At 57.0% G+C, this 15160-nt stretch overlaps 1 protein-coding gene across 3 annotated transcripts; it reads right to left on the bottom strand.

Moving 5' to 3' along the window:
• Positions 1-53: 53 nt before the first annotated feature.
• ARHGAP36 (Rho GTPase activating protein 36) lies at positions 54-14134 on the bottom strand. 3 transcript variants are annotated; one of them, XM_074551874.1, is made up of 11 exons: positions 13475-14134; positions 11087-11255; positions 8835-8897; positions 6842-7098; positions 6127-6322; positions 5562-5617; positions 5254-5404; positions 4679-4827; positions 4192-4362; positions 3646-3743; positions 54-2702 (listed from the first exon to the last, which is right to left on the bottom strand). In XM_074551874.1, the coding sequence occupies exons 2-11, from the start codon at positions 11199-11201 to the stop codon at positions 2564-2566; spliced, it is 1395 nt and encodes a 464-aa protein (XP_074407975.1). In that variant the 5' UTR covers positions 11202-11255; positions 13475-14134; the 3' UTR covers positions 54-2563. The 3 variants fall into 3 exon arrangements, with proteins under 3 accessions (XP_074407975.1, XP_074407977.1, XP_074407976.1); XM_074551876.1 differs by having other exon boundaries at positions 11087-11242; XM_074551875.1 differs by lacking the exon at positions 13475-14134 and adding an exon at positions 12771-13419.
• Between the last annotated feature and the right edge of the window lie 1026 nt (positions 14135-15160).

Here is a 15160-nt window from a genome sequence, read left to right as displayed (position 1 = left end):
CAAACAAACACCCCCGAACAAACATCCCAAACACCCCCTAAAAGACACCCCTGAACAAACACCCCCTAAAAGACACCCCCGAACGCCCCCGCCCGATCTCGCTCCCTCAAAGCCCCGACAGGAGGTGGAACACGGGATTGGGGCTCAGCTCCCGGGGAACAAGGGACAGACGGCCTCACTGCGCCAGGGAAGGTCAGGTTGGATATTAGGGAAAATTCCTCATGGACAGGGCTGCCCGGCCTGGCACAGCTGCCCAGGGCAGTGGTGGAGTGCCTGTCCCTCGAGGGATTTCAAAGCTGTGTGGATGTGGCACTTGGGGACAGGGGTTGGGGTGGCCTTGGCAGTGCTGGGGGATGGCTGGACTTGGTGCTCTTGCAGGGCTTTTCCAGCCTCAGCGGTTCCATGGTTCTCTCCTACAGGTTTCCCAGAGAGCTGTCAAGCCCAGAGCTTTGTGTCTGGGCCCTGCCATGGATCCTGGTGAGCAGCTTGAAGGAGACACGGGGGTTTAAAAAAGAGGAGCTCAGGCTCTGCTGTCCTTGCTGTTGACTCTAAACCCACCCATGGATCTAAACAGCCGGTCCCACTCCTGCAGATTCTCCCTGCTGTACCCTCATACAAGCCCTAAGCCTGGCTCTGCCCCGCCGGTCTGAGGGACTCAAGGGGGCTTTGGTGGGGCTGGAACTAAAAACCAGCCAGAACCTCCCCAACAGCAGGAGCCTCAAAAACAGCAGCTACCCCCAAAACCAGCAACTGCTGCCTAAACAGGAATGACCCCCCCAAACAGTGATCAGCCCCAAAACAGTGACCAGCTCCTGAGACCCACCAACCCCCCACAAGCAGCCTCCCCCAAACATTCACCACTGCCCCAAAAGCAACCACCCCCCTCAAGAAGAGACCCCCAACAGCAGCAGCCCCTCCTGTGCCAGCAGTGGGGATCCGGAAGGATCAAGGCAGAACCTCCCCTGTCATTCCTGAGGTGACCCCCAAGGCCTGCAGGGGCAAGGAGCCCCTGAGAGCAGAACCCGGAGCAAAAGCCAGCCAGCCCCTGCAGAGCGGGTCCAGAGCAACGCCAAGGCTGCACGGTGAGATGTGAGCTGGCTGGGCAGCGGGTTTATTTCATTTCGTGAGGCTGGAACGGAGCGGCTCCAGCAGAGTCTCGGTGCAGCCGCACGGGGGCCGGGCCAGGCCGGTGCCGGGCTGCCCTCAAGCGGAGTTTGCAGCAATATCGCATCAACGCTGCCAGGGATGAACACCCCGCGGCCACTTGGGTGGCTCTGCAGCAGCCAGGGAAAGCTGGTGCTTCCCAGGGACCTCCCCGTGCCCCCCTGCCCCTGTTATGGTACTGGGAAAGTGAAATCCAGCAGGGCTTTTCCTCCTGTGTCAGCAACCCTGGTCCATCCTAGAATCGTGGAATCACAGAATGGCTTGGGTGAGAAAGGACCTTAAAGTCCATCCTGCTCCACCCCCTGCCATGGGCAAGGACACCTTTCACTGTCCCAGGCTGCCCCAAGCCACATCCATCCTGGCCTTGGACACTTCCAGGGATCCAGGGGGCAGCCACAGCTGCTCTGGACAACCTGTGCCGGTGTTTTACCACCCTAGGAAGGAATTTGAAAGGCTGGGGGCTGCTCTTGCAGCAGGTACAATCCCACCCAGAGCAGTGGCTGGACACAATGTTGGTTTCACAGCTGACATTCAAGTGTTCCCGTGGCCTCTGGAACCTTCCATAGCCTCATGGTGTCCCAAATTTATCTGCTCCTCCAGACATAACAGCTCTGCTGCTCTCTGGAGCTTATCAGCTCCCAGGGGGTCTCACCAGCTATCTCACAGCACAGGCTCCTTCGGGAAATGCTTCCCCACCCATCCCAACTGCTCTGATCTGCAGGGAAGGGACCTTTGCAAAATAAGAGCCCAGCCTGAGCAGGGCACCTGACAAGGTCTAGGTGCCTTCAGATCAGGACTGGGTGTAGGCTGTGGTGGAATATGGAATACTGTTTGCAGAAGTACTGCTTTGTCCCCAGAAGTGCCCTGCTGTGGCTGCCCCATCCCTGGGAAAGTTCAAGGCCAGAAGGCCAGGCTGGATGGGGCTTGGAGCAGCCTGGTGCAGGGGAAGGTGCCCCTGCCTGTGCCAGAGCCTCACCGCCCTCACGGGAAGAACTTCACTGAATATCCCATGAATATCCCAATTTCTCTGTCTGGCAGTGGGAAGCCATTCCCCGTGTCCTGTCCCTCCCAGGCCGTTACAAAAGCATTTGGATACATGGATAAGGTCCCTCTGAGCCGTCTCTTCTCCAGGCTGAGCAGTGCCAGCTCCCTCAGCCTGTCCTCCCTGCACATGTAGGGATGGCACTCCATTCCCAGGGTGCTGTGGGGAGGGGGTGGCAGGGAGGGCTGTGCTGAGGATGTGGCAGTGTTGCACCCGCAGGGAGGTGCCAGCCTGGCAGGTGACCCCCGAGTGCAGCTCTGCCCCCTGGGCACAGGCACAGGGGCTGCCCCCACAGTGAGGAAGGGCTGGGGTTTGTGGGAAAAGCTGCCTGGTTGTGTCCAGAGAGCCTGGGCAGGGCTAGATGCCAACATGCAGGTTTAGGAAGGAGACGCTGCTGTAGAGCTCCGAGCAGACCGAGCCGCGCTCCAGGCTGTGTGTCCAGCCAGGCGGTGTGGACAGAGCCAGCTCCTCCCCGGGATCCTCAGGCTCTGGGCTCCTAAGGAAGCAAAAAGGAGAGAGATGCTGTTAGCAAATGCTTCTACTGCCCACTGCACTCCCAAATGGGCTCAAGCAGTGATCCCAAAGACTGCCATCTCCAGACAGTCCCAAGAGGAATGTGAAGACAAACAAGAAGCTGTAGCATGGATCACAGAATCTCAGGTTTGGGTTGGAAGGAACTTTGAAGAGTATCTAGTCCATGGGCACAGATACCTTCTACTAGACAGGGTTGCTCCAAGCCCCATCCAAACTGGTATGGAAGTGGCCTGTGGTCCAGGAAAACCCTTCCCACAGGACAATTCATGTTTCTGAGGAGTCACCAGCTCTACTGAAGGCTCTTGAGCATCCCCTGCTCCTCATGATCCCCTGTTTTCAACCATTCCTTACTTCCAACCCCAGGGAGCAAACCCCCTCCTGCATTATGTGCCATGGTAGACCCAGCTCATGGGACGTGAGGTCCTTTCAGCCACCACCTTTAACCTTAGGGAAGGGCACAAGCTCCAGTTCTGAGCCTCAGTGGGAATGTCCCATCTTGCACCCAAAATGTGGATGTATGGACAGAGCTGGTGGCCCCACACAGACACCTGGGGCAGGCAGAGACTGCAGTGAAACACGGACACCAAGGATGGAGGAGGTTTGGAGAAGGCTGGTGGTGGAGCAGGAATCAGCGTGTGACACTGAGAGGCAGGAGCAGGGGAGGGGCTGGACAGGAGCTGTGTGGATACCAGAGAGAGAGCTCTGGAGAGAGCTGGAGAGAGCTGGCACAGGCTGGGGAGCAAACAGGGAGAGCAGGGAGCTCCAGAGGATGGGAAGGGTGGAGTGTGAAGGGCTTTAGCTGAGGAGCCATGACCAGGGCGCTGCAGGAAGGAGCAGTCTGGAGGAAGATGAGCAGGGTGTGCTGTCACTTGTCCCTGTGCCCGGAGGAGCCCTCAGGCACTTACGGCACGTCAGGGAACTTCCTGCGCAGCAGGTACTCGATGACATCGGGGTCTGTCTGGAATAGCCTCCTCAGCACGTCACACTGCATCTCTGGGGACACCTGGGGACACACGGCCACACCGCTCACTCGTGGGGCCACTCTCGGCAGAAGGCTGAGCAGAGGCAGCCAAGGAAGGAGCCCAGGACGTGGTCACAGAGCCAGCACGTTGGTGTCACCCCCCACACACCTCCCAGGGGCTGCAGGATCTCAGCCCCTGCTTTCCCTCCACTATCCCCAGTCCTTTGGCTCCCTGCAGACCACAAAAATGGCTATAAGGCTTTTTGGGGATCTGAAATGTCACATTCCAATAGACCTGAGGGGACTCTTACTGCTGCCTGCGAGTGCCCTGTGGGAGGGTGGAGAGAGGATGGAGCCAGAGCCTTCCCAGAGGATGGGCACAGACCAAGGTGTGCATCTCTGACAGGGACAAAATCCTTCCCCTGCTGCTCTTGCAAGAGTTCAGAGGGAAGGAGGTGCTGGAGGAGCTGCCCTGAGGAGCCCAGCTTACCATGAACAGGGAGTGGTGGTGCTCAATCAGCCTCTGGAGCACCAGGATTATGGCAGCACTGTCCTCAAAGTTCAGGGCACCAGCATCTTTCTCTCCAGGCTTCTCCTTCTGCAGGATGTTGGGACCAAAGACTGTAGCCAGGTTTGACACTGTCATTTTGTTCCCAGGGATCTACAAGGAAGCACCAAAGGAACCTGTGGACTGTGGATGGAGTGGCATGGGATGTTCCAGGATGTCCTCACCCACCCCAGGGCAGGAACACAAGGGCGAGGTGAGGGTGAGGGGTTGGTCTGGGTCCAGTTTGGTCCTCTCTGAGCTGGTGGCAGGGCCAGCACAAAGGGCTCGAGGTGCTGGAGCACACACTCATCCCATTCCCACCTTTTCCAACCACAATGACCCCGGGATTCCATGAGGGATTTGTTGTCTCCCCCAGGCTCGCAGCAGCCCCAGCCCCGTCCAGGGCAGCCCTCGGGAGCAGCAGCCTCACCTGGCGGCCCTCGGGGTCCCAGGAGCTCTCGGCGTGCCGCGCCACCCGGGCCAGGAAGCGCAGGAGGCGCAGCAGGGTGTCACTGTGGCACGGGGGCAGCAGGAACAGCAGCAGCTGCAGCGTGTCCAGCTGGGCCTGCCCCTCCAGGCCTGGGGACAGCAGTGTTAGTGAGGGGCACAGCCCACCCGGCACTCCCAGCCCTCCTCCACATGTTGGGAATGAGCTCTGGTGGGAGCCAGACTGCTGTCCCACCCTTCCTCCCATGGGATGGAGAACCCAGCCAGAGCTCTGGTGGTGTTGGATATTGTACAGCCACACAGCCAAAGACTGTCACGGAGCAGAGGGATTTTTATAGTCCAATTCAAAAGAAATCAAACAAAACTCCCACCAAATCCACTGATTACAGTAACTGTGTAATGGGAGCACAACACCCATCCCAGAAGCTTTGGAAAAGGGTGGTGAGGAAGTGCAGTGTCCAAAGTCAGGATGGACAGGACTTGGAGCAACCTGCCCGAGAGGTGCCCCCAACACAAATCCTCCTGTGGCTGTGCAGGCTCTGCTCCACAGGTACTCACTGGCTGTGCTGAGGAAGGCTCCATAGAGCTCTCTGGGAATCAGGGAATCAGGCATATCCCGGAGAAACTCTTTGAGCAGGGCAGCCACATCATGAACACTTTGATGCTCATCCAAGAAAACATCCAGCCCTCGGTCAAACTCTTCCCTCAGCTTGGAGATGGAAGAAATGGGAAGGATGAAAATCACAGTGAGTTCTAGTCTGTTTCAGGCCTCTCCACACCAATGTCAGCTCTATCCATCCCCATCCACACGAGCCTCTATCCCCGACAAGGCACAGCCAGAGGATGCAGTGAATGCCTCCCTTTACCTGCTGGACTCTTTTCTTGGAGCTTCCAACACGGAAGATGCCAACAGTTTGAAGCCCTGGGGGACAGAGAGGTTAGTGCTGTGCATTCCCACTGCTCCCTGCCACCCAGGCTGCTCCTGGGAGCACCTCAGCACCGTGGCAGGGCTTCTCTTGCATGGCTTTCCCTTCTCCAGGCAGTGAGGAAAAGGAAAGGCTGTGGAGCCATGAGATTTCCTTGGGTTGCCTGTGGGAAAGGAGGAGATCCCATCCCTACAGTCACTGTGAGCAAGGGCTGGATGTGCAGCAGAGGTTGAGGCACCAGGAGATCATCACTGACACACACAGTGACATTCCCTCCTCAGTGACATCCCCCTCTGGTGCTGCATCCAACCCAGAGGACTCTCCTCTGGAGGCTTTTTGGAAGATGCCCTGCCCCAGGACTCACAGAAGCATTCAGGTTGGGAAAGACCTCCAAGACCATCGAGTCCACCCATGGTGCCCATCAAACCTGGCCTTCCTCCCACCTTGGGGGTGGTCAGCCAGGATGTCCTGGTGGCCACACTCAGGGAGTTTCTCCAGCCCTTACCATGAGTCTCAAGGTGGGTGCAGCACCTGTCCACAATCCGTGGCACCTGCCAGGTGATGGGGTTCAGGCTCAGCTGCTTCTTCTTGCCGCGGCTCCTGCGAGGGTCCAGCTCATGGGGGTGTGAGAGCTGCAGGGCCTCCAGCAGCTCGGAGGTGTTGTCACTCAGCTCCGTGATGGAATCCACGGACATGGCCCCCTGGGATGGAGCAGAGGAATGATCCCACAGATCCATCACTGCCGTGACCTCACGGGTTTCTGGGAAAGGGCAGCACCCAGTGCCACCCCAGCCATGGCAGGGACACCTCCCACTGTCCCAGGCTGCTCCAAGCCCCAGTGTCCACCCTAATCTTGGGCACTGCCGGGGATCCAGGGGCAGCCGCAGCTGCTCTGGGCACCTGTGCCAGGGCCTGCCCACCCTGCCAGGGAACAATTCCTTCCCAATATCCCATCTGACCCTGCGCTCTGGACCCTTAGATGTCCCCCCGGTAGCCTCATCTCCATAAGAGCTTTGCTAGTGAGGGTCCTCCCACTCCTCTCAGTCCATCTCTGAGGGGGCTGGAGACATCACCATTTCCCCGAGGACAGACTGGAACCGGCCCAGCCTGGGTCACAACCCACTCGGTCAGTGAGAAAAAATCCTGGAAAATCCCATTTATTGCCAAATTCGGACGCCCCCATCCCACAGCAGCACCACAGCCCATGTTGGGGACCATACCCTCCGCTGGCTCCAGGAGCCCTTGTCCACCAGCACTGGGGAAAGTGGCTCCTCTGGGCAGCCCCCGTCGGGTGCCCGGATGCAGCTGGTGCCCACTGCCAGCCTCCTGTGCCTCTGGGCCCGGAACCTGGTGACCGTGGCCTCCACCTCCAGGCAGAGGCGGCGGCTCCGGCCCACGGCCTCCTGCAGCTGCCGGCAGGCGCGGTCGTTGGCGATGACCTGGGCGAGCGGCACGCCGAAGGTGTGGGGAGAGCACTCTGCGGGAACACGGCACGGAGGGAACGGCACTGAGGGAGCTGCAGGGATGAACCCCGTGTCCTGCCCCCAGGAGCGCCTGGAGCAGTCCCAGGGAGCAGGAAAGGTGTGGGGGGACCCTGGGTGCCACAGAGCCAAGGGGGAGGGCGCCCCATGGGAAACGGGGGGCTGGGGGCACAGGAAGGAGACACAGGGGCCTGCTCTCCAGCAGTGGGCTGCTTGGAGCCCATCCCAGTTTTTCCTGGAGTTTCCTTCCTTTGATGGCTACAGCCCCATGAAGATGCCATGGCACCTATGAAGCAACGACTTCATAAATCACCAAAAGATCCTTTCCAAATTCTAACTGTGAGAAATGGATTTGTAGAGAGTTCTCAGGGCCTAACAGAAGGCCCACACGGTGTACATCTGTATGCAAACTTTGAGACAAGAAATGGTGACTTAGAAATGCCACAGAATAAGACAGATATTGTTGAGAGAAAAATGGAGCTAGAAAAAAGTTTCAAAAGATAACCTTACAAATAAGACTAGATACTTTAGAGAAATAAAAATAGGAAAAATGCATTAGGACCCACGAGGGTCCACAATTTTAGATGATTGGCTTTAAGGCACCTACAGCATGGTGTGGCAAAAAGCTGATAGGCCAAGAAACACTCATAGTGTATTGTAATTAGGAAATGATTGGTTTCTGATTGTAATGGCATGAATGATAACATCTGTGCTGTCTCACCCTTCTCATGAGACGGAAAATGGAATAAAAGTTTTTAAAACGCCTCTCAGCTGCCCCATCTGAAGATCAAGAACAGTATTGTCCAACAAACTGGTGCCCAGTGTGAGGAGCAGATAACTCAACTAAACTGTCTGACCAGCCAGAAAGCCCCGAGGTCACTTTTGTGAAGTGTTGCTGAGACAAACATGAATCCTGGGATCATGACTCTTGCAAGAAGAGAGAAGTTGGATTTCTGCCCTCGTCGCTGGCTTGGTCAGGACAGAGATCCAGCAAGGACTTGCCTCTTGCTCAACATCAGGTAAGCCTCAGGGAACGTGTTAGGACACAAGATGTCCAATTTGCCTAGAGATATTTATAAAACCTTAAAGATCTGGTCAAAACTAATTCCTGCAACATTTCAAAATCTGAGTTAAAGGACTTACTATTATGTATTCAGAAGCGGTTTCCAGCTGTGGATAAAGCTTCTATGTTATCACTTCCTCTCTGGGAACTTTTAGGACTGAAACTATACAATGCTTTTACCACAGACAGAGATCAAACAGCTGCTAAGTTGCTACCAGCATGTTGTACAATGATTGATATGTTTAAGCATTGTACTAAGTAAAATATGAGGCATTAATTTCAGTAGTTTTAAACCCTTGAATGGTTTTGTGCTGGTGTGGGGAAGGTCATTCCCATCTGGCTCTGCTCTAGGATTCAGTGTAGCCCAGGGTTGTCACTGAGGTCCTTCAGGGGAGGCTGAGATAGAACTGGAGGTGACAAGGGTGGGGCAAAATGGGCAGATAGACTCATTTGTGGGTGTTCACCTTGAGAATGCATTTCACATTGCACACATTCCACACACCTTTCCGTCCTTCCAGGCTCCAGCAAGCTCGTGCCATTCCAAGAACAGCAGAACAACTGTGATCAAGCATCCTACTGGATTTGGGCACATCCCACCCCACCCCACCAAAAACCACCCATTCCCCCTGAGAGCAGGGACCAAAGCCAGGTACAAGTGAGGCTGCTCACCTTTCCTCTCCTTGGAGAAGCTCTCCAGCTTCTGCCGGATGGATTTCATGCCTTTGGAGCCATCTACAAGGAAAAGGGGAAGGTTCAGCACCAGCATCTTGGGGCTGGCTCAGCATGGGCTCCCTGTCCCTCTGCAGCCTCCAGCCAGGGGACACACAGCCAGGGGACAGCTCTGAGGGGATCCAGGAGTGCCCTGGGACACACAGTGGGCAGCAGCTGCCAGGGAACAGCCCTGGAGATGGACATCCCTGCCTGGGAACAGCCCTGGAGATGGACATCCCTGCCTGGGAACAGCCCTGGAGATGGACATCCCTGCTTGGAGAACAGCTCTGGAGATGGACATCCCTGCTTGGAGAACAGCCCTGGAGATGGACATCCCTGCCTGGGAACAGCCCTGGAGATGGACATCCCTGCTTGGAGAACAGCTCTGGAGATGGACATCCCTGCCTGGGAAACAGCCCTGGAGATGGACATCCCTGCTTGGAGAACAGCTCTGGAGATGGACATCCCTGCTTGGAGAACAGCCCTGGAGATGGACATCCCTGTCCAGGGAGCAGCTCTGGAGATGGACATCCCTGCTTGGGAAACAGCCCTGGAGATGGACATCCCTGCTTGGGACCAGCCCTGGATATGGACATCCCTGTCCAGGGAACAGCTCTGGAGATGGACATCCCTGTCCAGGGAACAGCCCTGGAGATGGACATCCCTGTCCAGGGACCAGCCCTGGAGATGGACATCCCAGCCTGGGACCAGCCCTGGAGATGGACATCCCAGCCTGGAGAACATTCCCAGAGATGGGCACCATCCTCTGTGGATGAAGGGGTGGAGGGACCCCATGGCTCTACACGAGCAGTGATACCCAGAAAGGCTTTTGTGAGTGTTTTAGAGCACAGACATAAAACGTTGTACAAAACACCATCAGAAATCCCATCCTGCTCTGCAAGGATCCCACCTCACACATCCAGCAGCAGTGAACTGAGAATTCACTCACTGCCCACCCTAAATCCTTCCAGGACACATCACCCTATTCTGGCTTGTACTCTTCATTCCTGAAGAATTCTCTTCCTAGTAACAGCTTATATCTACTTGTTTGGGTTATTTTGTAAGACTTAGAGGAAAGCTCTGACAGCTGGAATGAGGAACATGAGTGTAGAAGACAGCATAAATTATCCAGCAGCGCACTGACCAACCAGGAAGGAAATACTGGGGTTTGGGGCTTTTTTTGGCACTGCACTGGTCCCTAGGGGAGCTGCTGCTGCAGGGTGTCACTGCAAGCTGGATCACAACAGCCCAAAATAAAACAAAAAAGGAATCAGGATGTTTGCGGTCAAAGTCCTCCAGGGCTGCAGCCCTGGAGCAACTGGGAGTTCTGGGAAGGAGAGGGGAGCTGTGCTGGACTCTCCGTGATGCCATTTAATGGCATGAAACCTTTGGGATATTAAGGTGGGAAGCCAGACTTGGGTGCCCCCTCGAGCAGTCGGTGCTCAGTGTGAGGCTGGGCACTGGGAGATGCCCCATCCTGGGAGAGGATCCTGAGACCTGGGGCCTCCATCCTGCCCTGGGGTGCCAGGAGTGGAAGGGGGGCTGGAGACCCCCAGGCTCCCTCTGCACCCCAGCCCCAGCCCTGGTGAGCTGGTGCCATCCCCTGTCCTGCTGGGATGCCAAAATATGGCCCAGGGCACAGGAGGCTCATCGAGTGGGTAAGAAGTGGATTTGGGAAGGAGTCTCTGATTTGGGAACCACAACTCTGGGTTTGCTGGTGGGGGACACAGGCAACCCTGGGAACCCTGACAGGGCCTCTGTGCTCAGTTCCTGTGGAGCTCCTAAATTTATCCACCCTTTTATGTGCCAGTGCATTATCCACTCTCCATAAGCCCCTTTCCAGCATCAGGACTTAGTGCTGGCCATGGATCCAAACATCCCACCCCAAGGGCACTCAGACAATCCCCGTGGAGACCTCGCCAAGTTGTCACATCTGGTTTGAGTTTGGGGGTTGGAGGGTCATGTTCTCCCACTGCTGCGGACACACAACCCCCTCCACAGGCTGATCAGGCCTTCAGGGCTCAGAACAAGGCAGGAATGAGAAACAGAATGGACCAAAATATGTCACAAATGTCTCCCCATAACCATCACCCCGGGCTGTGGTGTGGGGATGTGCAGCATGAATGGCTCAGCCTCAGCCCCCCTTGGCAGGAGCCTCCTGTCCTGTCCTCTCCCCTCCTGTCCCTCCTCTCCCCCCCTGTCCCCTGTACCTCTGTCCAGACTGAGATGGCCCACAGGCAGCCTCTCCTGCAGCTGGAACAGCGCCAGCTCCTGCAGACTGGCCCTCTCCAGCTCGGACAGGCTCTGCAGGGCCACGGGCTGCATCCCAGGGCTGGCGCCTGGCACAGGGGCGAGCCAAAGGTCCTCTGGAAAACACACCTGTGTGAAAGGAACGCGTGGCAGCGACACCTGCTTTAGGAGAGAAACTGCTGGGAGCACCCCAGGGAGTCTTTGCAGGAGACATTTGTCCCTCTGTCACCTCTCCAAAGAGCCAGTGGGGCTGCAGAGCCCCAGCCACATCACCTCACTCCAACCTTACAAGCAAAGGCCTTGGAGGCATCAGAAGATATTTAGATTTGATACTGGGGAGGAATTGTTCCCTGTGAGGGAGGCCCTGGTGCAGGGTGCCCAGAGGAGCTGTGGTTGCTCTGTCCTTGGAAGTGTCCATGGCCAGGTTGGACAGGGCTTGGAGCAGCCTGCCCTGGTGGAAAAGGTCTCTGCATGGAAGGAGATAAGCTTAAAGATCTCTCCCAAATTTTATGATTTATCTTTTGTAAATCACAAACAACTGCACGTGACCAGAGGTGCCGAAGCTCTTTACCCCAGGCTGGACCACAGACCCTGGACACCCCATCTCCTGTCCCAGAGCTTTGGGGAGCCCTCCCTGTTGTGTGCAGGCTCTGGGAGAGCCCACACAGGGACCTGGTTCCTCAGCCCACACTGACCTGGCTGCCTTCAGCGGTGCCACCTCCTCCTGGTGCCACCTGTGCCACCTCCTCCTGGTGCCACCTGTGCCACCGCCCCAGCACCACCCGGCACGGTCCAAAGAGCAACAGCAGCCCCAGGGAGGGGAGAGGAGTGAGGTCAGAGTACGGGCTCTGAACAGAACCTCCCCAAAGAGGCTTAAGGCAAGAATGAAAAATAAATGCCTGGAAGTCTCAAGGGATGCAGTGAGACCCCCAGGAAGGGGGCAGAGCTCCTGTGTCAGTCTCTGCCCCTCCTCTAGCCCCTGAGACTGGTTCCGTCTGGTCAGGTTTGAAATTTCAGTTTCTAAAGGTTAGAAATTAGAAATTTAGAAATTAGAATTTAGAAAATTACATAAATTAAAGAAGAAAACAAATATAAAGGAGTTGTTCAGAGTTCCCTGTAAGTGGAGACTGAAAAGGGAATTTACCTACATCATAGAATCCCACACTGGTTTGGGTTGGAAGAGACCTCAAAAACCATCTCATTCCACCCCTGCCATGGCAGGGACACCTCCCACTGCCCCAGGCTGCTCCAAGCCCCGTCCAACCTGGCCTTGGGCACTGCCAGGGATCCAGGGGCAGCCACAGCTGTGCCAGGGCCTGCCCACCCTAGGAAGGAATTCCTTCCCAATATCCCATCCATCCCTGCCCTCTGTCAAATTAAAGAGGCACAATGCAGGGATTTTTATAACTCCCATCCTGCTCCCCTGGGATGGTGTGGGGCAGGAACCTCCTTGGCTATCAGAGATGGGAGCATCTCCACATGCCAGGGACAGCTCCGTGCCTCTGCTGCACCGGGAGCTCCCAGCAGGGCGGGAGCAGCTGTGCTGTGCATGGATGGATGGATGGGCGGATGGACGGATGGATGGACGGATGGATGGACGGATGGATGGACATAGCCCCAGAGAGACACACTGTAGGGAGTTACCTTTGTGCAGGTGAAGCCCCACACTCCAGCAGAGCTCACAGCCACATCCCCAGCCTGAGCAGAGTCCTGTGGGATGCGGCCGCCATGGGGTGAGGAGGAGGAGGAGGAATCCCAGAGAGGGAGCAGCAGAGGGAAGGCAGGAAGGAGAAGGCAGGAAGGAGAACGACAAGCTGCTGCTTATCTGCCCAACCGCAGGCGCCACTCGAGGAGCCCTGTGACGTGCCACCACCACTGGCACTGCCAAAACTCATCCTCCAGGAGTTAACCCCAAACACCTGCCCTGCTTCTCACCCCAGGTGTGGATTTATGTCCCCGGGAACAGCTGAGATGAGGACCAGCACCTCCAAGCCAGAGGCACAAGAGCAGCGTGGGTGTCCCTGCTGGGGACAGGGATCAGGGATCCTGTGAATCCCTTGGGACAGGAGAGCTCCCTCAGCCTGGACAGGCACCGGGCTCCCCACTAGGAAAGAAATGCTGGCCCACAGTGGGGGCAAAGGCAGAGCCCCACAAAAACCCTGCTTTGGAGGGGATGCCAGAGCAGGAATCTCACTAACTCAAAAACAGGACTGGTGCTTATTTCAGGAAATCCCATGGGGAAAGCTCGGTGCAGCTGCCCCCTCCATTCCCAAGGAGCAGTGGCTGCTCTCCCCCAGTCTCAGCTGCAGTTCCTCTCTTCCCAGCTGGAGCTAAGGGCCCACGTTTACCTTGCCTGTGTCCTCTTGCAGCAGCACCAGCAGCTCCTGGAGCTCCCGGCTCTTCCTTTGGGACAATGGCTTTCACAGCAGCATCTCCTCAAAGGCTCCAGGGGCCCTTCCAGCCCACAGGCAGGAGGAGAAGTGGGGAAGGGATGGAAAGGAGCTGCCACGGCCGAGGGGAGGAGAGAGGGGATGAGAATGTGAATTTTCTGCCAAAGAAATGAGAGCCAGAAACAGCGTGTGGAGAGAGGGCAGGGCTGGATGGAAGGAACTGCTCTTCCCACGCTGGACACGGAGCCTTGGCAGGGATTGCTCATTGCTCAATCCCCTCCATCCTCAGCTTTCCCCGCTCCCGTCCATGGGCTACCAGGACACCCCCAAAGCATCAGCTGTGCTGCCAGGTGAAACCTGAACTGGCAATGTGCAGCCTGAGGAGGGCCAGTGGATGATTCCCACCGCAGCTCTCCGTGCACCTTCCTGGTGCTCCACCACTGCATCTTCCCCGTAACAGAGTGTCTGGCAGGGTCTGGCACAGGCTCCACATCCAGGGTCCCTGCAGAGCTCTGCTGTTGAGGAGCTCACAGACCTCATGGGGTGGATCTACAGCTCAGGCTGTTCTCAGGGGGTTAACAGACCTTGGAGAGCCTCCCAAACCTCTACCAACACCCAAAATTGGCACTTCCTTGCCAACAACACACTCCTTGCCCTGAGCCCTTTGGGGCCACAGCCAGGCTCCTGGCCCACGATCATGGAACAGTTTGGGTTGGAACAACAAAGAAAGCAGCAGGCCCAAGATTTGCCCATAAAAAATGTTTATTCCTTAAAAATACAGCATTCATCTGCAGGGACACAACTATTCAAAGCATTTTTTAAAAGGGTTTTTATCTGCTCCCAGTGTGGCAAGCGCTCAGTGTTGGGAGCAGGGAGAGCAACAGCCCACGTGGGAACAGCCTGGTCCCAAGGGAAGATCTGTGTCACCCATCCCTGGATGTCACCTCAGCAGCCCAGGGTGGATTTCCCCTGGGAGACACCTCAGTCCCTCTGGAAAGGCCCTGGGACAGGGAAGCAGCAGGACCCTGGGGTGCTCCAGCCCTGAATCACTTCCACAGCACCAGCCACTGCCCCACAGGTCCTGGCTCCTCTCCCTTCTGCTGCCCCATGGAACAACCTGCCCGGTCTCTCCAGCAGCCCCAGCCCCCTCAGACCCCCAGCAGGTGGCTCTGGCTGCCCACGGTGCCCCGGCCCCGTCCCAGCTCCCACCCTGCAGCCAGCAGAGCCTGGGACCCAGCCAGTCCCTGTGCTGGGGGAGCTGCCACGAGGGGAGCCCAGCCCTGTTCCCACCCAGCCCACGCCTTCCCTGCCCCTGGGTGCTCCAGCCACGGCTGCTCCCAGCGCTCTGCAACTGTCCTGACTCCTGAAGCTTCTTCCTCCATTTTCCCAAGGAGAGCTCTCACTGAGTGCAGGCCACCCTGCTCTCTCTCCACCTGGCTGACCCCAAGGGACAGGTGGCACAGGTGCCACGTTCCCACCTAGCACAGCAGGGCTGTCTCCTCTGCGACCACCCTGGCTCCCCCAGGGCCTGGGGAGAACTGGTGCCAGGCTCTGCCAGTGGCAACAACAACGAGGAGGATGATGGTGCAGGAAGAAACACAAGGGACCTGGAGAGACCTCAGAGCCCTGGGGTGAGTGGGAAAG

The sequence above is a fragment of the Zonotrichia albicollis genome, chromosome 14, assembly GCF_047830755.1.
Source record: "Zonotrichia albicollis isolate bZonAlb1 chromosome 14, bZonAlb1.hap1, whole genome shotgun sequence".
NCBI classification, from domain to species: Eukaryota; Metazoa; Chordata; class Aves; order Passeriformes; family Passerellidae; genus Zonotrichia; species Zonotrichia albicollis.
This window is presented reverse-complemented; position numbering and strand designations above follow the sequence as displayed.

Bases quoted from the DNA above. Each gene is read 5' to 3' on its own strand.
- ARHGAP36 (XM_074551874.1), bottom strand. From the start codon at position 11,201: ATGCAGCCCGTGGCCCTGCAGAGCCTGTCCGAGCTGGAGAGGGCCAGT. The intron at 7,099-8,834 runs GTGAGCAGCCTC...GTGTTCCCGCAG, and splicing joins CTTCTCCAAGGAGAGGAAAG to AGTGCTCTCCCCACACCTTC. The intron at 3,744-4,191 runs GTAAGCTGGGCT...GTGTGTCCCCAG, and splicing joins ACCACCACTCCCTGTTCATG to GTGTCCCCAGAGATGCAGTG.